Below are 23,125 nucleotides of genomic sequence, written 5' to 3' on the forward strand. Positions count from 1 at the left end.
AGCCATCCCCAACCCTGAGGGGCCACCGCCAGCCCTGGTGAGGAAACAGGGATGAGGTGGCTCGCACACTCCTGTTCTCCAAAATCCTGAGTTCCTGCTTCAGCAGGGAGGAGCCAGCCAATCAGCAGTGCATGCTGGAAACACTGATGGGGGTGCTCCGTGGGCGCCGACCGGGCAGAGCTGCTCCCACGGCCGCAAGGGCCAGACACAGCCTCATCAGAGCCGCACGCAGGGTGAGCGTGGCTGCCCTTGGCCGTGGAGCGGTGCACAAGAGCAGGGCGGCAGCACAGATGGGGCAGGAGTGTGAGTGCGGCTTACAGCGCACCAAGAGGTCAAGGGAGAAACGAGGAACTGCCGCGAGGAAAACCAGCCAACCAGAGGACGTTGAGAGAGGACTCAGTATAAATTCTGGGAATGAAAAGTGCAGTGACTGGTTGGTTTTGTCAGCTGGCATTCAGTGTCCACTCCCACCTCCTGGCTGGCCTTGCTCTGCTTAGTCAGGGAGCTTGCCATCTCCTTGCACTGAGGACTGGAGGGGACTAGGGTTCCACCCTTCAGGTGCACTTGTGTGAGGCTGAGATTATAGAAGCAACATTTTGTGCTGCTTTGGCCATCAGACGGCGGTGGCAGTGATGGTGGGACTGGCCTCTGTGCTTCAGTGTCCGAGCACTTGGGGCAGCAGCGGGGGCGGTTTCATTGCCTGCTTTCTGATCCCAGACCACAGCTAAGGCAATGTGTCCTTGAGGCTGGCAGTCCCAGTGGCAGCCCTTCCGTCTCCACCTCCTGGCTGTGGCTGAGGCAGAACATCTTGCAAAGGTTCAGGGTTGCCGCTGAGTGGACATGAGAGTCACAAGTAATTCTGTGGTTTGTCCAGCCCTTCTTGACTGGAGGGCACTCCTTTTAGACAAGACCTTATGGTCTCCCAGACATCTGCTTCTGGACCAGTGGTTCCAAATTTTTGAGAGGTGCTCTACATACAGTGAGTACAAACGGGGTTGGAAGGGCAGCGGCACCAGTATCCTGAACTTCCCCAGGCCTCAGTTCTCTAATCTTTAAAATGGGATGGATGACACCATTTACCTCAAAGTGTTGCTGTGAGGACTGAATTAAACTGTTAAGAGCTCACTATATTATAGTGCTTGCTACATGGCATTTATATATATATATAAACATTTACTGATGCCTGTACACACGTTTTCCCCAATTTACTGTGGGGTTATGGCCTGAAACCTGTTGTAAGTTGAAAATACTGTAAGTTAAAAATACATTTAATACACCCAACCTGAATATTACAGCTTAGCCTCGCCGACCTTAAATGTGCTCAGACCGCTGGTGTTAGCCTGCAGTTGGGCAAAATCGTCTAACACAAAGCCTATTTGATAGTAAAGGGTGGACCCTCATGCCATTTATTGAATACTGTACTGAAAGTGAAAAAGTAGAATGGTTATAAGTGTATACATGTCTGCTCTCGTGTTTGGCGGCTGACTGAGGCTGCAGCTGGAAGGCTGAACGTTGGCGTGACTCAGCCTTTCCTCAGTCTGATGCTGTGTGACTGGAGCTGTTCAGAAACTGTGTAGGTTTAAGGTAAGGACATGAATGTGGGTTTCTGTTTGGCTGCCTGCAGGATTGTGGTAACTTCTTTGGGGTTTGCTTTCCTCATTTATGAGTTGGATAATAACTCCACATGTCTTATTACCCTGAAGTTCTGCAGCAAACGACAAAGATAACTTAAAACAGAATAAAAACATGATTTTATATTGAAGAAACTCGGGATTATTATGGAGAAAAATTCAAAATCAGCCTGAAATGTTCAAATATGAAAATGGGTTCCAAATGAATTTATTATGGTGTGGCCTGTCTTGGCTCTGTCCCAAACACTACAGTTAGTCATTCATTCCCTTTTGCTGATTGGAATACGGCAGTAGGAAAGTTCAGGAAGTCTTGGGCTGCAGAATTGGCTTTCCCCACCCTGAAGCACGGATCTAGGGCACACATGGCCTGCTCTGCCCACTCTGTGGAAGGACACTTTCCCTTAGGAGGTCCTGAAGCTTGTCCGAAGCAGGAGTTTGTCCCTATGCCAGATCTAGAACCCAGAGTTTCTATCCCTGAATGTAGTTTTGTTTTCACCTGGCCTCTTGGCTTCTGTGGTGTCATGAGCACGTCTCTTCTGTCTGATGCTGCTTTCTCTAAGGAATTTATCACCTTGATTCCACCTAAGGGCTGGAGTCAAGGAGCATTTCCTTGCAGGCCTTGTGTCTCATAGGAGGAAATTTTAGAGTCACATGGGTGTGACTTCAAATACCAACTCAACTGCTCATGTACTAGCTTTGTGTTTTTCAGCAAGTCACTTCACTTTTCTACATCTCTGTCTTACCTTTCTGTTCTACAAAGACAATATAATCTGACTGCAGGGTTATTTTGAGGAATTATGGTTACTAGTATTAAAGGAAGAGGTGAGTTAGGTATAGAGATTGAATCTCACACTCCAAGAATCAAAGCCCAGGGAGGTGGTGTTCTGTTGACATAATGGGCAGAAGGGAAAAAAGACAGGACTTGTTACTGCATACCTTTTCTACACCTTCAAGTTTTTGAATCCTAAGGATATACTGCTACTCAAAATATTAAAGGCTTTAAATAGAAAATGGAAAAATTGAGAAGTACCAGGTAAACAATATTTAGAGGAGAATTACTTTGGGCTAAAAAAAAAAAAAAAGACATGAGATTGTTAAAACATATCCTGTTAAGTTCCTGAATTCTAAGGATAAAGAAACTCGTCAAATGCTGGGACAGAAGCAGTTAACTGTGGGAGACGGAATTCTGGCCCCCAGAGATGTCTTCATCCTAATCCCGGGAACCTGTGGGTGCGTTCTGTCACACGGCGAGGGGGAACTAAGGCTTGTTAACCAGCTGACCTTGAGACAAGGTTATTGTGCTTTGTCCAGGGGAGCCCAGTATAGTCATAAGGGCCCTTAAAGGTGAAAGAGGGAGGCGGAAGAGTCAGTTTCAGAATGATGAAATGTGAGACTCAACTGGCTGTTGCTGGCTTTGAAGATGAAAAGGGGCCACGCCAAGGAGTGGGGGTGCCTCTGGAAGCTGGAAAGGCTGGGAAACAGACTCTCCCGCAGAGCCTCCAGAAGAGAACCCATCCCTGTCAACGCCTTGGTTTTGACCCAGTGAGGTCTGTTTCAGGCTTCGGACCTCCAGATAATAAATGTGTGTTGTCTTAAGCCACTATGTTTTGATAATTTGTTAAGAGCAGCAACAGGAAATGAATACATCCCTATCAGCTAAGAGAAACAGACCAGCACTGGGGTCCTCTTCTGGGAGACCAGAAGCCAGAATCCAATGAACGGACATCTCTGGGTTTTTGAGAAGAAACCATAATCCAAGAATGTTCTGCCAATCAAAAATATAATCTATGAAGTTCCAAGAAATCTTTTGGACATATAAGGAATTAGAGAAAACCAGCTATATTTATTGAGATAAATAAAAATACTCAGTAGTCTAACCAATTAGCATTTGAAATAAAACTGTTACCTTAAAAGACAGGGGCAAACAGTGAGCCAGCAATGAATGTTACTCTGAGTACTGTATTTCAGTTTAAGTGGAAATCATGAGTGGGTCTGGCAGTGAGGAGTGGAGGCATCAAATAAGAGTAAAACTAAAAGCTGTGGAGGGTGAGTTTTCATTAGGTCAGTGAAATGGAGGAAATGTTAAAGGATAGGCTGTGAAGGAAGGGACAGAGAGAGCGAGGGTGGTCTCTTGGAGGAGAGCAGCAAAGAAATGAATGATGGGTGAGAAGGTGTTAACAGTGCGCTCATCCTGCCCAAAAGATGATTCAGAATGCAGAGACAACACCTTAAGCACAGAGGAAAGTTCCAGTTGAGCAAGAGGACCAGCCAACATAAGGAAAGGAGACCAGGATCAAATAAGTAGTACAGTGTAAAACGAAAGGAATAAAGTTAATACACTAAATAAAAATGTGAATTTCCCTACAGAAGAAGATTCCTATTTTGAGTTACTAAAAGATCAGCTTTTTAAAGAAATAACTAAAATGACAGGGGTTGAAAATAAATGGATGGGCAAAAAAGTGCTAGGTAAACAAGGATCGATCATTATTATTAGTATTACAAAGAACGGAAATAAAATACCAAAAGGGTTACAAGAGGCCAGGGTTGCCAAACTTCTCATCTAGAGTGTCAGACAGGAAATAAATAGGCATTATGGCCACAGTCCTTGCAACCACTCTGCTCTACTGTTGTAGACAATGTGTAAATAAGTGAACATGGATGTGTTCCAATAAAACTTTATTTATAAAACAGGCAGCAGGCTAGATTTGGTTTGTCCACCCCTACACCTGGCAGAGCAGGACATTATATAGTGAAGAAAGTATGATTCATAAATAGGGGTTAAGTCATATCTTTATAGGCCATAGAAAGTAAAAATCTCTGGAAATTCAAGATTTTGGTTAAAAAGCCCAATCTTAGGCGATTCTGATCCAATATAGCAAGTTATATAAGAATGTGGAGAATTTTATAATTATAATCTATAGGCTTAAACAGAATTTTGTATCCAAAAAAGTCTATTCTTTTTCAATGTCATGGAACATATACAAAAACCAATCCTGTACTTAGCCACAAAGAAAAATGTCAAATTTTAAAAAGTAGGTATTTTCAGGCCACATTTACCAATCACAATAAAATAAAAATTGAAGTTATTTAGGATGTTTTTGGCTGCAAGTTTATAAAAATTCAGCTAAAATTAACTTCAGCAATAAAGGTTTATTTTCCCTTACATAACAAGGCATCAAAGAGACAGTTCAAATTGGCCTCATAGCTCAGTGTGCTTAGGACTCTGGGCCAGCATCTTTGAGGTCCTCTCTTTTCTCCTCTTGGTTTCAAGACAGCTGCAGCAGCTCCAGGCATCATGGTTCTCAGAGGAAGATGTTTAAAAGCAAGAAATGAGAGGGGAGGGAGTCTTCCTAATGTGTCTGTCTCTTCTGAATGAGGAAGATCTTTCCCAGAAGCCACTGTAGATCCCCAGAACATACTGGCCATACACTGGAACATAAGGGCCATCTTGAGCTGCAAAAGAGGCTGAAAAAGCATCTGACATCTTCAGATTCTAAGGCAAGACAGGTGCTGCCAACAGGAATGGGAATTGGGTATGGCTGCCAGGCAGGCAGACAACCACTTCTGTCTGACAAAAGTTTTAAAAGATAACCCAAAACAAAAATCCTGGAAATTAAGAGTCTCCTAAATGTAGTTTACTCTTGAATCAGGGAGAAATAAAAACTGAAGTTTTTGTAGGATAAACCACTTTCTATTTCATCATACTCTGTTTTTGTTTTCTATTGATTTATTCATCATCAGGGTGTTTGGTATTCTCTCTTCTGGCTTCTTAAATAGTACCTTTAGTATATTTGAGTATAGTCCTTCAGTTTTTCCAGTTTTGCATGCACTTAAAAGCCATAAAAACTCCTCTGAGCAGCTCCAGCCACATCCCACATTTCTGGGCATGTAAAACTCTCATTGTCGGCCTTACCGTTCACAGTAATTGCATGATTTATTTCCTTGTTAACTCAAGAAAAAAATTTTTTTCTTTTTATTTTCCAATAAAATTCAAACTTTTGGCTACTGTTAAAATGATTACACTGTGGTTAGAAAACGTGATTCTGGAGTGTTAGAGACAAAATTTTTTACCTCACCTTTCCTTCTTTGACAATCATGGTCTAAACAATTTGCATCCGTAGACTTTTTCTTCAATATGGATGTTATGACTCAGAGTAAAGGACAGCTCTGAATAAGGGAATTCTCACTTGGATTATATGCAAGTCTCTCTCCAAGATAGAAAGCAGAAGTTGTGATTAGCCTAAGCTAATGGACTCTTCCCGTTATTTCCATTCATATGGCTGCTCGCTAACATAAATTCTCTGATGATCAGTAAGGGGTAAGTGCTGATGGAAGGTTTTTCTACATTTATTAAACTCACCGGTGTTTCTCTATTATGCATTCTCTGATGCTGAACAGCACTTGAGTCATGACTTAAAGTCCTCCCACATCCCTTATATCCATAGGGTTTTTCCTCCGTATGAGTTACTTGATGGTGAATCAGCTGCGAGCAGTGACTGAAGGCTTTCCCACATTCCTTACATTCGTAGGGCTTCTCACCGGTGTGAATTCTGTAATGTACAGTAAGATGTGAAACCCGTTTGAAAGCCCTGCCACATACCTTACATTGGTACGGTTTCTCTCCAGTGTGAATTCTCTGATGCTGCTTGAGTTGTGAGCTCACCCTGAAGGCTTTCCCACATGCCTTACATGCATAGGGCTTCTCACCAGTATGAATTCTCTGATGTCGAATAAGGGTTGAGCCTTGATTAAAGGCCCTCCCACATTCTTTACATTCATAGAGCTTCTTGCCAGTGTGAATGGTCTGATGTTGAATCAGTTGAGACCGATGACTAAAGGTCTTCCCGCATTCCTTGCATGCATAGGGCTTCTCCCCGGTGTGAATTCTGTAATGTACTTTAAGATGTGAGATCCGATTGAAGGCCTTGCCACACTCCTTACACTGATAGGGCTTCTCGCCAGTGTGGATTCGTTGATGTTCAATCAACTGTGAGCTTCGACTAAAGGCCTTTGCACAGTCCTTACATTCATAAGGCTTCTCACCAGTGTGAACTCGCTGATGTTGTATGAAATTTGAACCAGAATTGAAGGCCTTTCCACATTCCTTACATTCATATGGTTTCTTGCCAGAATGAATATTCTCATGTTGAATTAGCCGGGAGCCATATTTAAAAGCCTTCCCACATTCCTTACATTTATAGGGTTTCTCATTAGTATGAATCCCTTGAGGACTAATGAAGTCCTCCTGCCAGAAGTCTTTTGTACATTCATTATATCCATAGGGGTTTGTTCCAGTATGAATTTTCTGATAAAAAGTAAGGGAGGCTTGCTGGTCAAAAGTGGACATTTCTTCACTACCAATGGTCATTTGACTCAAATGTCCACCTGGATCTCCCTCCTGCCCGTCAAACTGACTTCTGCGTTCCCAATCATCTCGGAAACGTGAGCACTCGAGACCGTAACTTGTCAGGCTTTGCGCTATCTCCCACCGGGGTGACCGTGCTTCACAAACGTGCCGCGCTGGAGACAATACCTGAGTATCATTCCTGGACTCCGATACTGTAAAAGAACAAAGCAAGTGTGTGTTTTTCCCTTTTCCAGAAAGAGGAACTAATACAGTAAAAACGGGAAAGTTTACACTCAGTATCTGTAAGCTCTTGAATGTGACTGAGCAGTTAGAAAACGGAGAAGCACAACAGTGAAAGAGGAGATACCGTCAAGGAGATGAACGAGTAATCAGAGGGAGAGGGTAAGAGCAGTTGGAAAATGGCAGTGTGGCTCAGAATCGCCTCTGAACCACGCTTTTTAAAAAGTGAATGTTTCTAGAAAACACACATATGACCTAGAGTGACAGAGCAAGTCATCTGTTGCCTGGGACGAGGGTGTGAGTGGTGTGTGGGCAGGCACGCAAGGGAGCTTTCCAGAGGGTGAAAATGTTCTCGATCTTGTCTGTGGTGGTGGTGATGATGTAAATGCGTACGTTTGTCAACTCAATTAAAATACCATACTTAAAATGCACGCATTTAATTGAATATAAATTACACCTCAATATAGTGGATTTTTAAAAAATGATGGAGGGGGTGGCTGGATACTTCTCTGGCCAGAGGACCAGGCTGGCGCATCTGCTTGACAGGGGCCGTGGTGTACGGGGGGGGGGGGCTGCTTTCACACGTCCACTGGAAGCTGTCACAGCTGTGGTCTTCCGCTGTAATGCTTTCTGTCTCTGAAGTTTAGCTGAACGCCACGGCTGGAGCTAATGTCAACTGGGCCAGGCTCTCCTGGACCTTTCCACTGCCTAACAGTGACCTTGGAAAAAGGAGGGCTTTGTTTAGAAGATCAGGCCCAAATGTAACTGGGGTGGCCTCTTTCAGAGCCACATTCTTTGCTGATTATTTGAACTTCAGGGAAAGGCTGAATGGTGTATTTGATCTTGATTCTATCTGATACATGATTTCAGCTACAGTGGCCTGTTTTTACTGCCATCACAGAAATCAATCACATTTGACTAATAAATTGGTTGCAGCTTCACACAAGGGAACATGGGGAAAAGCGACTTCTGAATGGGTGCTTTTGAATGTATTCATAAAGCGTATTAGACAGAAGGCCAAAGAGGGCTTTATAGGGGCATGGCTGCTTCCCACGGGGGCCCATCAGAGACCGCTGTTCGTTTGGTTATTTGTGAAATTATTAAGCAAAAAACTACTGGACCAAAGGATTACTCTGACAGTGGAAGATGACGAAGAGTCTGTGGAATAAATATCAGATCTTGTGGGAAATGATGCTGGTGTCACCTCAGAAACACGCACCACAACCACAGTGCACCATCCGCAGGAGGTCATGAGAACAAGACCATGTCAAGAGGGCCTAAAGGAGAGAGATTTTTTCAGACACCACGTCTGGTTGTTCACAGGGAAGGCCATTCTGACACCATCTTTCTGCAGATCTCACAGATTAAGGGCTCAGTCTCACAAGAGTGCCCCTACCAGCCTTGCCCCCTTAATAAATTGGAGCTTCTTGCAACCCCCTCTGGGGGGTTAATCATTTGCTAGATGACTCACAGAACTTAGGAAAACAGTTTACTTATTATACTACTGGCTTATTACAGAGGATGTAACTCAGGAAGGGCTGGGTGGGAGAGATGCCTGGTGCAGGATGTGGGGAAAGGATGTGAAGCTTCCATGCCGTCTCTGGGCTCTCCACTCCCCCAACACTTCCATGTGTTCAAAAACCTGGAAGTCTCTGAACCCCATCCTTTAGGGATTTTTATGGAAGCCTCATTATGTAGGCATGACTGATCAAATCATTGGCCACGGGTGATTAACTCAACTCCAGCCCCTCTCCCCTCCCTGGAGGTTGAAAGTTCCAAGCTTCTAATCGAATAACTGGTTCCCCTCTCAACCAGCCCCCATCCTGAAGCGATCCAGGAGACCCCAGCCACCAGTCATCTAGTTAGCATATAAAGGGACAGTTATGAGAAGACACTGATGAACTCATCTACAAAACAGAAACAGACTCACAGACATAGTAAATAAACTTATGGTTACCAGAGGGAAAGGCAGTGGGAAGGGATAAACTGGGAGTTCGAGATTCGCAAATATTAATTACTGTACATAAAATAGATAAAAAAGAAATTTCTTCTGTATAGCACAGGGGGCTATATTCAGTATCTTGTAGTAAACTATAATGAAAACGAATATATGCATGTATATGCATGATTGAAACATGCTGTACACCACAAGTTGACACACTGTAACTATATTTCAATCAAAACACAAAACACTAATGACTTTGGAGATTCCTGGGGTTTTAAGAGCTGTGTGCCAGAAAACGGGGATGGAGACCAGATGTGCATTATTTCTCGTTATAAATCACAGCATCACAGGGGACAAGAGTGCCGTGAAGCTCAGTGACGGCAGCAGCGCACAACACTCGACGTACCGAGTGCCCATGGAGTACGGTGAATTTCGTTGTGTATATTCTACTGTAACTGAAAAAAGTTAAATTAGAAAGAACATTTTTCCAGAAAATATATAAATGACCACAACTGGCTCAAGAAATCCAACCCTTCAATGTTTAGATTCAGCATTAGGAAATCTACTCATATAACCCAGGTTTTATAAATTGAAAGAGAAAAAAACAATAAAATATGAAAAGGTGGATGCTGCTTTAACGGTGGATGCTGCTTTAACCGAAGAAAGTATCTCTATCTCATTCCTATGGCTGCTGTGCTTAATGAGAAGACACGGAAAGCACTCCCATCGCGGGCCAGGAGATCAGTATGCAGATGCCCCCATGAACACTGTTGCTGCAGACTCAGAATCCCGATCAGGCAAGAGGAAAAAACTTGTAAGGTTCAAAAGTGTAAAAAACATTGTCACCATTTGCAGAGGATATAACTGAACGCTTGGAAAGCTCGAGTGAGTAACGTGAAAAACTCATAAACAATGAGAAAGTTAATCTGAAGATGTGAGTAGCTTTTGTCATGTATAAAGAAACAACCAGTTGGAGTATAATATGGATGAATGCCGTGTTTGTCCATATTATGGATTATGCCATTTCCAATAGCAGCAATAAATATAAAACACCTAGGAATAAACGTAATAAGACACATACAAGGTTTACATAAAGAAAATAAAACTTTCATTAGGGATGGACAAAAATGAAGGGAAAAAAGCCTGCCATATTTTCCAGTAGAAGACTCCACATAATAAAATCAGTTTTCTCCTAAATTAATCTATAAATTTATACTGATCTCAATAAGAAAAACTACATTTTTTTTAAAGCAGACATTCTGATTCTAAAGTTCAGATAGAAAAATTATGAAAATAGCCAGGAAAATCCTAAAAAATAAGAAGGAAGAAGGACTAATTCTACCAGATATTTAAAACCCATTTAAATCCTTGATGACTTAAAACAGTATGGTACATTAAAAAAAAAAAAGCAGTATGGTTAGAGAGATTAATGAGCTAGAACAAAGTCCAAAAACAGATCGAAATAGAGGTGACAAACCAGGTGACAAAGGTGGCTTGACAGATTAGTGGTAAAGAGACAAAATAAGTTAATAAATGGTGTTTGAGTAACTGGATAATACTCTAGAAAGTAATGTGAAGTCACATGTTGCACTAGGAAGAATTCCACATGGGTCGTAACTAACATAAATATACTAGAGGAAAATTATAGGAGATTCATAGCCTCAGAGGGGGATGTCCTCTTTAAACAAGACACAAACGCACACATCTAAGGAGTAAGCAAAGTGAGCACCGCAAACATACTGTGAAAACTCAGATGACAAAAGCAAAAATCTGTTCTCATCTCAGGTGTGGCAGGCAGAGTGACGGCCTCCCAGAGAGGCCCACGTCCCAGTTCCCAGAAGCATGAATCCGCTAGGTTACAGGTTAGGACACGCCTCTTCTCCCCACGCTGACTCCTGATCTCACGCACTCCCGGGGCTAACCACCCCTTCCACGTGGATGGATCTACCACACCCGTGATGCTTAGTTCTCAGCTTCCCATTTGACATTTTCTTACAGTTCACTGTATGTTGTAGACAATGTGTGTGGACAGGCTTTTGGTCTCATGTCACATTGTAACTGCATTTCATCAGGGAAGATTTTGGCCCCCAGGGGACATCTGACAGTGTCTGGAGACATTCTGGCTGTCACGAGTGAGGGGAGGCATTACTGAGGGGCGTAATCTACAGAGTAGAGACCAGGGAGGCTGCTAACACCCTACAAGGCCAGAATGACAAAGAATTATCCCACCCAGAATCCCAGCCCCACTGCTGAGGCTGAGAAGTTCCCCATCCGGAGCAGGAGCACCCCAGGCGGAGGGGACAGCCAGGGCAGAAGACCCGAGACAGGAACGTTTGACATGTCAAAGCTGGGGTGGGTATGTTCCTATTATCTGCTTTTGTGCTCCCACAGCAGAGCTGGGTGGTTGTGACAGAGTCCACATAGCTGGCATGTTTACTAGAATGTTTACTGTCCGGACCTTTAAAGAAGACATTTGCCAACCGCTATGTTAATGGAACAGCACAGAGGCTTGTGTGGCTGTAACCAAATCAGCAACACGGAGAGTGGCAGGAAGTGAAATCAGAGTGGAAGCAGGCAAGCAGATTATACGGAGCGACACAGTGCAACACAACTTCCCGTGATACCGAAAATGTTCCATTCTGCGCTGCTACACAATGCCACTCAGCATTGGGAATGTGGCTAGGGTGACTGTGGAATGGAACTTTACATTAAAAAAAAATTTTTAGTTAAAATTTAAATAGCACATGCAGGTGCAGTGTAGATGTGGAGCCTACCGGGCCATGGTATGGATTTTGGATTTTGTCTTGAGTGAGATGGGAAGCTGTGGGCAGGTTTTGAGCAGGGATGTGCTACACCCTCACTGAAGTCTTGAGAAGGCCGCTGTGGCTGCTGTGTGGAGAAAGAACTGCAGGGTCAAGGGCAGGGGCAGAGGCCACGGCAACAGTCCACACGGCGGTAAGGATGCGGGTGGTAGCAGTGGTGTTGGTGGAAGTGGCTCCATTCTGGATGTTTCGAGATGGTGCTAATGGGGTTGCTGACAGACTGAACAGGGGTGGGAGACAGAAAAGGCAAGGATGCTCCCACAGGTTTTGACTTGAGCAAGCAGAACAGAGCCCCCTGCTGTGAACGTGGAGAAGAAAGGGGAAGAGCCTGTGTGTTAGGGAGGACCAAGGACTCCCTGTGGGACTGAAGTTCCAGGTGTCTGAACAACCAAGCGGGGTTAACAAGAATGACGGAAACATCCTCTGTCCGCATTGTCCAATACAGTAGCCGCCAGCCACAGGACAGCTACCGAGCACCTGAAACGTGGCAAGGGCAACCAGGGTACTGACATTTAAAATGTATTTAACTAACTCAGTTCAATTTCCGTGGCACACGTGGCCAGTGGCTCCGTGTCCGCCAGCACAGGGATGAATGGTGTGCACAGCACGGTCATGGAGAGGGCCCCGGGGAATGGAAGGGAACAGAGGAGAAGAGGCTCAAGTCTGAGCCTTGCGGTGCAGCTCTCAGAGAAGGTGGGAGGGGCCGGCAAAGGAGGCTGAGCAGTGGTCAGTGAGGTGGGCAAGAGCAGGAGGGAGCAGTGACCTAAGTACACACGCTGCTGACAAGCTAGGCACGATGATGGCTGAGACCGGACCTCTGAGTCTGGCAACTTGGAAGGAAAAGTTTCGAACTCAGAGGGCCCGCCTCCCCGCCAAGCAGCTGGACTGTTACCTGTGGTGGCTCCTCGCTTCCCACACTTGCCCCACTCACCGGGGCATGGGCCTCCTGTGGCTACTTTCTCCACCATCCAGGGCTCTTGGCCTTGCTCCAGGAAAGAGATCACAGCAGGTTTGGAAAAGGCAAGACCTGGATGTGAAGAAAAAAAAATGCCACTTGGTTATGGCGCGGGGCCCAAGAATTCAGATCCAGGGCCTGGTTATCAAGCAGGAGAGGCAGCTGCAGGAAGGGCAGGGGGAATATGTGAGTCACATGGCAGCTTCAGGCCATGGAGCTACCCCTTAACCACTCAGAAAGGACCCCTAAAATAACCAGGAAGAGACAGACGTGCCCCGCAGTAACCCCGCACTAACCGCCCACACGGCCTTACCCAGGGAGACCAGGTTGCCGTAGGTCTCCAGCATCACGTCTCGGTACAGGTCTCTCTGAGCCGGCGCCAGCCGTCCCCATTCTTCTTGGGAGAAGACTACAGCCACATCTCTGAACAAGTCTGACCCCTGGAACAACAGGGAGGAGCGTTTTATGTGTAGTTCAGGATGAGAGGAGATGGAGGAGGCCTCTGCAGGAAGTGGGTGTTCTGGTGAAAAAGAAGGCTGGGGCTGGAGGCCTCGGGTGTGAGCAGGGGACAGGAGAAGATGGGCCCCGGTGAAAGAGACATTCAAATAGTCTTGAACTTTCCTTTTTACTACAAACCAAAGCTCCTGTGCACAGGCCTGGGAGAAAATTAAATTCCGGCCAAATGGAGTTTTCCCAGTTTTGACAGCGTCATCAAGCCCTGCCTCCTCTGTCCTTGGTATGTGATAAATGCTCTAGGTGACACCTATCATGTGTACTTTGATGGAGTAACAAACAACATCAAAACCCAACAATTTTTGGTAGACTTTTCTCAAAGTATTTTATTTAAAAAAATACTTTCTGTCTTAGAAAACAGGATTTTCATTTAAGTCTAGAATTGCTTCAGGGGGAGGGTGCAGCTCAGTGGTACCATGCACACTTAGCAGGCACAAGGTCCTAGGTTCAATCCCCAGTACCTCCAGTAAAAATAAATAAACCTAATTACCTCCCCCCCAAAACAAACAAGAACTGCTTCAAGACACAGGCTCATCATTATGTGAAAATGTATCACAGACATTTTTCCTTATCAGAAAAATCTTGAAGATTACTTTTATTAGCTGTACAATTCTCTATCTAGTGAAAAAACGGACTCAACCATTCCCTTATTTTGGATGCAGAGGCTGCCAAGGTCAGATCTCTTGAGGCTCTTCCAAAACTACGACTGTGCAGATTCTGAACAATTTATTCATCTGATTATCCTACAATCCCCAACTCTGCCCTCTGCTTGCTCTTAAGCTGAAGAAGCCGATGGAGAATGACCCAGAGTCAAATGCTCTGTTCAGCCTCAAACTGGACCTTATCTCTGGCATCTGATCTCTCACAGATTCCCAGCTGAACTTCAATGACATACCCCACTGTCCATGCAGGAGACGATGCCCCCACGCTGAAACTGAGACCCACCAACACCACCTCCGCTGCTTTTTCGTGTGTGGTCCCTCATCAGTGTTCATCTCCATTTCATCAAACCGCAGTTCCAATAAGGGAAGCCCTCACTTTATATAAGGAAATGGATTTCCACTCCCTCTGGTCTCCCAGCAGAATACCAGGCTGTCAGAAGATGTGGAATGCTGTAGAGAATGAATCCACGAGGGCACTGGTCAGACTGGACAGAGCTGCAGGAGAGGGTACTAGCTGCCTGGTCTTTTTATTCCCTAAAATGGGGACCTCTGAGAACCGGATTCTTGGATGGAACCCAGGTGGGAAGCTTCAGGATGAGGAAAGCAAATATTTACATGATTTTAAAACTCACGAGGGACATGACTTTCAGAATTTCATGGGCTGATGGGTCTTCCTCCTGGATCCTCTCTTGGAGAAGGGCAGAGTCCTGAGATGGCAGAGCTGGGGGAGGAAAGAGCAAACATGAGAGGCCAGGCTTGCCTCAAAGCTCCCAGAATGAGACCATTACAAATGCCCACCTCCTTTACCCAACAACCCCCAAAATTAGAGGGAGCTGGGACAAACTGTGGCCCTCACCCAACTCCAGGAGACTCAGCTCCCCCTTGTTACTGATGCAGATCTGAGAGGGAGATGCTCAGACCTGGTCCAATGACTGAGACCACATGGTGTCCCAAGGACAAGGAAGGCTGTCCTCAGGTCAGGGAGCACAGTCGGCCTGACCTGCACCAGCCTAGCCCACAATGAAATCGTTCCAGAACCAAACCATTTAACGCTCTCATGCCCACAATATAACACCTTGGGAAGTCTCTCGGGCTCTTTACCTAACTTCCAAACTTAGAAGAACCCCACAATACCTAAGGCCTGGTGGACATGACTTTATGGATCCTGCCTTCAACAAATGGTTGCAGTAAGCAAATTAGATGGAGCAGGCCCAGGACCCCATTATCAAATCATAAATATGCCCCTGCACAGAGACATAGCAGGGAACAAACCTGCATGCACAATATTTCCTGAAAAATAGAACCAAAGATTAGTACCTAACAGTCCACAAGTATGCAGGTTGTTGAATCGTTTTTGGCAGAGTCACATGATGGATGCCAAGCAACTATCAAAACTGAGGTGGAACAACAGTAACTGACAATGAAAGATACTCGCAACTGGACCCCTTGTACAACAAGAGAACATTCAGCAAGAGTTGAATCCACCAACCTGCTGACACACAGGCTAAAAAAAAAAACCTTCAAAAACAAAAAACTGGATTGGAAAACATCCAAGTATTAAGAATGAAACCGGGGCGGGATGCGTAAGCTCGGTGGTAGAGCTCATGCTTAGCACGCACAAGGTCTTGGGTTCAATCCCCAGTACCTCCATTAAAAAAAAAAAAAAAAAAGATACCATTTAACCACTTACTGAATTCATCGTTAAACTATTATTTTATAAAAGAGTTTAGGACAGTGCCTGGCATATTACAAATATTTAATTCTATGTGTAAATGAAATAATGACAAATGTTCCTTAACATCATGTAATAGGATTTTTTTTCATGACCACTTTTTAAAAGCATTATTTGTATTAGCTATAAATATTCTATTACAGGGGTGGCCCGTGATTGACTCACTTCCCCATGGTTAGACAAATTTTGAATAAGATCCTCTAAAATGTTTCCAAATAGAAGTCGCGTCTTTTAAACTAGTGGTTCCAAATCTTCTGGGGTCCTACAACTCTTTGAGAGTCTCATAACAATATTTCATCTCAGATTTGAAAAAACACACAGACACATAAGAATAAATGCAAAACAGCCACAAGCAGACATATCCTGGGGGTCGGGACCCCCGACACACCCACCCAGGGGGTCCGTGGACCCGGGCTACGAGCCCCGACGCAGACAGGGGGCGCCAGCAGGGCGCGCGCCGCGGGGGCCGACGGGAAACGTAGTCCGGAGCCGGAACAGCCGCTGACCGACGCCGAGGCGACACGTTCCGGTGCTTTCCAGGCCCGAGAGCCACCCGGCCGCGGCGCTCGCTCCCGCGCGGGCCCCGGAGCGTCTGGCAAGCTCCGGAGCCCCTCACCTGCGCCTTCTCCTATTCAGGTGTCCCCGCCGCCGAGCTCCCTGCAGCCCCGGGTGCGCTTCCTCCTCGGTACCGGCGGACTCGGGAGCCGGAAGATGGCGCAGACGCACAAAGCCCCACCGATGCCGCGTCGCGATTGGGCCGGCGCCGCAGTCGCTTCTGGGAAACGTAGTCTCCAGGCCTTAAGGCTGTTAACCGAACGGCAAGGCTGGATATCGCGATGTTTCGGGTGGCTGGCGCATGCGTGCGTGCGTGCGTACGTCCAGTGCGGGCTGCGCGGGAGACCGTCGAAGAGAGAACGCGCGGCTTTTTGGGTCCGGCGGGTCGGTGTGTGGAGGTCTGTACGCTGGGGCTGCTGTCCGCGCGGGATTGTCTCTGTGATGCAGGTGAGTGGCCGTGACGTGTGTGCGGTGTTGGTTCTGACCCGGTGGTTGAGTGTGTGACCGGGACCGTTAGACGCCGGATACGCGCTTGTGGGCGGCTGTGTACAAGTGGCGTGTGAGATGTTTCTCATCCGTTGTATCACCACTGGCCCGGAGCAGCCGTTTTACCGGAAGGTTTGGAGGGAGGCAAAAGCCCGAGTTCACTTGGTAACTAATTTTAAACCCTTATGTGGAAATTACAGATTGTGGTGGATGCAAAATCAGGTCTTCATAGGAGTGGAATGTTCTAATATTAGCAGTCATAGTGACTGTATGTATATTCATCATAAGCCACTCGTATGCCAGTCAAAATCGAAAAAAAAATCAGCAGAGGTATTTTAAATGAGATATCAAGGGGTTTCTTGTGAGAAGACATCTCTTCGGCCAAGGCGTCTACCGCTGCGGGTAGTTCAGCTGTGGTTTGTGGAAGCATGAGAAGCATTGACCTTTACCCATCCCAGGGCAGCGTGGTCCAGTGTGTTCGGGAGACCAGTGTCCTGGCTGCTGGTCAGGACCTGTTGCACCCGGTCTGTGTATGAGGAAACCATCCCCTGTCCAAGGTGAACTCTGGCCCAGAGTCCGGAGCCCTTGTCTCTTGATTTGATCTTGTTTCCTTTAGTATATATACTCTTGTGCATGCCTGCTTGGAACATTTTTTTTCTGAGGTTTGTGCATATCCGTGTTGTTGCATATCTGAAGAATGTGTTTTTTTACAAATTAAATTAGAGATTTAATTAAACCCCGATAAAGATACCAATACTGTTTCTCCATTGGAAATAGACAAATTGATGCTAAAGTTCAAATGAAAAAAAAATAAACATGAAAGAATAGGGAAGAATACTCAGAGAAAGGAAAGATGATGTATGCTAACCAGATCAGATATTAAAGTATTCTAAAAAGCTTCTGTAATTGTAACTGTGTGGTATTGGTTCACGAATTTTCAAGTAGAAGAGAACAGAAAGTCCAGACATGTCAAATACAGAGGGAAATCTGCCATATAATATAGGTGGCAAATCACTGGGATGAAAATGTGCTTTTTAATAAATAACCTTGGGGAATAATTGGATAGTCATTTGGAAAAAGATAATATTGTATTCATACCTCACATCATGTGAAAGAATAAACTCCAAACTGATCAGAGGTCTAAATTAAGCCATACAAATAGCAGACACGTACAGAGGTAAGTTCCATTACAGCATGATGTGTGGAAAGACTTTCTAATTACAACTTAAAAATCCAGACTAAATAAAAGACTGCTACACTTTTGCAAGGCAAAATACACCATGAGCAAAGGCAAAAGACAAATGACAAAATTTTTACAACTTTATGTATCTCAGATAAGGAGCTAATATTCCTAATACAGAAAGACAAAAGGCCAAACATGCAAGCAACCTCTGAACTCAACTTAGCAGATTGTTTTCTGTAATAGCATTGATGTAGTGATTTGGAAACTGCTTTGTATGCATCACAGGATTGAGCAAATGAATAAATATATTGATTTATTGGGAGCCAGTGTTTTACTGTGGGAAAAGAGAGATAAAATAAAGGCTGATGGAAGTAAGAAAGAACCCTGTGGTGTTGGGTTGGTGTGAACTCATAGTTAAAAACGTTTTTGTGTACCTTAGCCAGGTGATCACTGTTAACATCCATAGTGAGGGCATGCTGATATCATGGGCTCTTGATGTGATGAAAATAGCACTTTATCTCTATACTCTTCCTCCCCCAAACACATAACTCCAGCCTAATGACAGAACGTCAGATAAATACCAATTCAGAGACATTCGGCAAAATATCTGCCCTAGACTCCTCGAAACCGTGAAGGTCATTGAAGACAAGGAAAGTCTGAGTAACCATCACAAGTGAAAGGAACCTAAGAGGACACAACTACTAAAAATAATGTAGTATCCTGGATGAGATCCTGGAACAGAAAAAGGACATTAGACAAAAACTAAGAAAAACTGAAGTGTGGACTTTAGTTAATAATAATGTGTCATTATTAAATAATAATGGTTTATTAATTGTAAACAAAAAACAAAACCTATAGTAGTAATAGGGGAAACTGGGTACAGGGTATATGGGAACCCTCTGTATTATCTTTGTAATTTTCTGTAAATCAGAAACTTCTAAAATAAAAAATTTATTTAAATTAATTAGTCTTATTATTTTTTAAAAAGTATTTGTGTGTGTGTTTATTTTTTATTTCTCTGTTTGGTGAGTGGGCCTGGACGCAGTAATGCCCCTGTAGCACATACCTAGTGCCTGGACCTTGGTTTCTACATAGCGTTTTCTAATAAAAGGAACCAAAGCTTCTTGGAGAAATGTCTGATTCCCGGACAATGGCAGGGAAAATACAAAATGAGTATGGAATATCTTCTTGTGCCAAAAAGTAGGGAAATGCTCAAAAGATTTCACAGAGGATTCCCTGCTTGCAACTATGATAGTAGAATAGTACTTAGCTTGCCATCCCACTCTATAAACAAATAGAAAACTAGATAATGTGTGGGAAACAAATCGTTTCAGATATGGGACAACTGTTAGTGTGAGGCTTTGGTCCTTGGGAGAGGGGAGAATAAATGAGATCCTACAGTTGCAATGGCTTTCTCCCTGAAGGTGTATTCCAGACAGTACAGGAAGGAGGAACCCAAGCAGAGCACAACAGATTTGCTATAGTGAGACAAACAATGGAGCTTGGGGAAACTGAAGTAACTGGAATTTGCTGAGCATAGTGTGGAAGAGGAAGGAAGAGGGAGGAGGGAGCTACTCAGAGAAAGCTCCAGAAACATGCATAGGAGTCTCCTTGAATTTTTGACTGAAGGCTAAGCTGTATATACATCTATCTAAAGTGAAATTCTGGAACCAACAAAAATACATTGACCAAAAGTAGACCAGTGGTTGCTTTGATCCAGGGAAGGTCCACAAAGGAACAGAAGGGGATTTACTGGGATGATGGTTGAGGTGGTGATTACATGGATGTATATGTTTTTCAAAGCTCTTTGAGGTGTATCTTTGGGATTCAGCTTGAAGGAGGCTTCTGTGGGCAAAATTGGGACAATTTGGGTATCAGCATAATTATAGGGATAGACTATAACTCAATAAAATATTTCATATGTCCATACTAAAATAGATGATGAATGAGAAGAAAAAACTTACAGTAGAATTCCAACTAGTAAATGTAGAAGGAATGATAGAGTTAGAAAATACCGTCCAACCATCACAGCAGCAATTGACTTCAGACAAATCTCATTGATTCTAAATCTGTTGGTGAAGATTGGTGATGAACAGGAATCTTTGTAGTCGCAAATGATCTCCCTACAGATAACTTGTTACAAAAACAAAAATAGTCACTTTAGAGTGATCACAGTTAATCAAATGATTTGAATTTGCTACTGTCTTCTGGACTGAAGGTTCTCAGGGTGTGAAATTCAATCTTGCTGTGCTCAGTCATTTCTTGGTTTAATATGGTAACCAGATCTTGTCTGTATTTGAGATTTTGATGTTTTGTTCATCATGAATTTTTGACATTAACCTTTATTTTAAAAAGTATTTCATTGAACTGTCACTTTTTTCTTTTAATTTCTGGGTTTGTTTTGTTTTGTTGCCTCCTTAAATGTCGTGCCTGAAGGAGTGCTTCACTCACCTCACTCTAGTTCTGGCCTTGGCCGCAGCCGGTTTGAATGAAGGGGGAAGAAGGGAAGGAGAGGAGGAATAAGAAAATAAGTGTGCTGCGGTATCTAAATAAACTCTGTTCTTAGGATCCTGTCCCTTTTGTTCTTCAAGAAAAATTGTTTCCTTCTCACCTCTTTGAAAGACTCCTTAGTCTTTGAAAAGCTGTCTCATTCCAGCAGTTCCGAGCTAATCATGTTGAAAGCTGTGACTTGTGCTTCACATGTACTAATAGTATAAGAGGTATTACTTTCCTCGTTTTGACTATGAAGTGAATGGAGATGGAGAGAGGCTAGATGACTTGCTAGAGGACATAGAACTGGTGGAGTGGATGAGTTGGTATCTTACCAAACCACACCTTAGTACCTGTGGGTGGAGGAAATGCTACCTCTGCCTCCTGAGTGATGGGTGAGCCAGTGTGGTGGAACCTTGGAGAAAACGTCTTAAAGAGACAGAAGACATTTGCTTTGTGATGTCACAGAAGCTATGAAGCCTCATGGAAACAGAACCAAACAAAGAAACTGGATCCCTGGACTCCTGACTGGGACCTGGAGGAGACAAGAGTGTGTGGGTGTCTGGAGGAGAAGGTCACTGAGCCATTCTGGGCGTGTGCTGGATATTCCAAGAAATAACCGCAAAGGACAGATTAAATATCAGGGCTTCTGGTCAGTCCTAGGTCGACTGGGATTCCTAAGGCTGTGTGTGTCAGGCAGCTGGGTGACCTAACTGGGAACAGACTTGAATGGGACCACAAAGCCATAACAAGGCTGAAGGCGAGGAACCCCACGTCCCCAAGTAGAGACAGGTTGTTTGAGGCCCACCCGTATGAGGGACCAGGGTCAGTCTTACCTCTGTGGAGGTGAGTTTGGGTGTTTGATTTTGAATGTGGTAGTTTGAAGTGTGCGTTAGGCATACAAGTGGAAGCACTGAGTGTGGTTTCAGGGGAGATGTCTGGACTGAAATCTTGAACTGGGAAGTGTTTTGATGAGGTAGCTATTTTGTATTATTCTTTTATATACTGGGGCATATCAAACTTTCCTTTCTACCTTTTATTTTGCTCAAAAGTTGTTTTCCTAACTATCCATAAATTATAAATGTTCATCTTTATTTTTTGGAAGACTTTTATGGGGATGATTAAAATGGATTTATTTCCACCTGTTGGAATTTGTTATGCTGTAAAGTGTGATGAATCAAAGACTATCTGTAAAATTTCTACCTTGAAGATTTATTAAAGTTTTCTTCATGACTTATCAATGACTAATTGTAAGTATTTCATGGTCATTTTAAAAGAATGACTAAAGATTGTCTTCCATAGAGTAGTCTGTCATCTCTCTCTTTTTAAAATTGAAGTATAGTTGATTTACAATGTTGTGTCATTTCTTTCTTAATTTTAATACTCCTGTTATATATTGGGTCAGTTGGATTTGTTTTTAATTCTCTGACGTGGTCTATCACAGTTTTAATTTATTTTATTTCTTGTATTAGTTACCTACTGTTGTATAACAAGTTATTCCAAAACTTAATGATTTAAACAACAGTCAGCATTTATCATCACTCACAGTGTCTGTGAGTCAATTTGGGAGCAGCTTAGCTGGATGTAGTCGAGATGTCGTTTAGAGCTTCAGTCAACTAAAGGCTGAACTGGAACCAAAATTTCTGCTTCCAGGTGTCTCACTGCACGTGGGCCTCTCCATAGGGCTGATTGTCTTTATGACATGGTGGCTGGCTTCCCCTAGAATGAGTGATCCAGAAGCTGCAGTGTCTTTTATGACCAAAGCCTCTGAAGTGTCAACCAAAAAATTAACCAACAGTTGATCTAAGAAAGAATTGGACAATTTTATTTGAGCCAACCAAGGGGTTATAACCCGGGAGGCAGTCTTTCAGAAAGCTCTGAGGACTGTTCCATCCATCAGAGGTCAAAGCAGTTATGTAAGTTTTTGAGACAAAAGATCATCCATGAAAGGACATTTTGACGGTTCACACAATCAGATCTACATGTGCAAAGCGAGTCATCGTGGTGATGGGTCATTGTGGCCCCTCAGGAGATGAAGAAGGAATGTAATCTAGAGGTCTGGTTAATACAGATGCACAGTACACACCAAAGGGGAGGAAGGAGGCCCAAATGGGCAAAGAAAACATTTTATGTTTAAAATGTTCTCGTCTTGCCATAAGATGTGACTTTTGTTTCATTGGAAGCCACATACCACCATACTCCACTGGGCACATAGACTAGTTCTGACTGAGTCAGTGTGGGTACAGACTACCCAAGGGTGTGAATCCTGGGAGGCAAGGGCCACCTGAGAGGCTAACGACTACCGTTCCTTTCAAATGTTGACTTAAAAACGTACAACACGAGAGTTGTGAGTTTTAAGTTTTATTCAAGGTCTTACTGTGGTTGATACCTCGGGAGATACTGAGTAACACTGGGTAGCTCTGAGTAAACTCCCACGAGGTAGGGGAGGAACCAGTATATGTATGATTTTGGCGGGGGAGGGGGTGCTAGGAAATACACGTAGTCAAGCATACATCTTGGTAAAAGATTATTGCTCATCACAAAGAACAGATGTCTCAAGTTAA

The 23,125-nt window shown here is 44.0% G+C and overlaps 2 protein-coding genes and 1 pseudogene across 5 annotated transcripts in view; 2 read left to right on the forward strand and 1 right to left on the reverse strand.

Moving 5' to 3' along the window:
- Positions 1–4,290: 4,290 nt before the first annotated feature.
- Positions 4,291–16,607, reverse strand: ZNF582 (zinc finger protein 582). Of its 3 annotated transcripts, none has more exons than XM_032487578.1 (5): positions 16,464–16,607; positions 14,748–14,836; positions 13,254–13,380; positions 12,878–13,012; positions 4,291–7,190 (listed from the first exon to the last, which is right to left on the reverse strand). In XM_032487578.1, the coding sequence occupies exons 2-5, from the start codon at positions 14,754–14,756 to the stop codon at positions 5,872–5,874; spliced, it is 1,590 nt and encodes a 529-aa protein (XP_032343469.1). In that variant the 5' UTR covers positions 14,757–14,836; positions 16,464–16,607; the 3' UTR covers positions 4,291–5,871. The 3 variants fall into 3 exon arrangements, with proteins under 3 accessions (XP_032343469.1, XP_032343468.1, XP_032343470.1); XM_032487577.1 differs by having other exon boundaries at positions 16,240–16,515; XM_032487579.1 differs by having other exon boundaries at positions 12,917–13,012; positions 16,240–16,514.
- LOC116666122 lies at positions 7,703–8,781 on the forward strand (annotated as a pseudogene).
- Positions 16,608–16,720: 113 nt separating the features above from the next.
- Positions 16,721–23,125, forward strand: part of ZNF583 (zinc finger protein 583) — a 30,831-nt gene continuing 24,426 nt past the window's right edge. For both annotated transcript variants that reach the window (XM_032487567.1, XM_032487569.1), the window contains exon 1: positions 16,721–16,849. The gene's annotated coding sequence lies outside the window, so the exon portion shown is untranslated. The remainder of the gene's footprint in view (positions 16,850–23,125) is intronic.

Source organism: Camelus ferus, chromosome 9, assembly GCF_009834535.1.
Source record: "Camelus ferus isolate YT-003-E chromosome 9, BCGSAC_Cfer_1.0, whole genome shotgun sequence".
Classification (NCBI taxonomy): Eukaryota; Metazoa; Chordata; class Mammalia; order Artiodactyla; family Camelidae; genus Camelus; species Camelus ferus.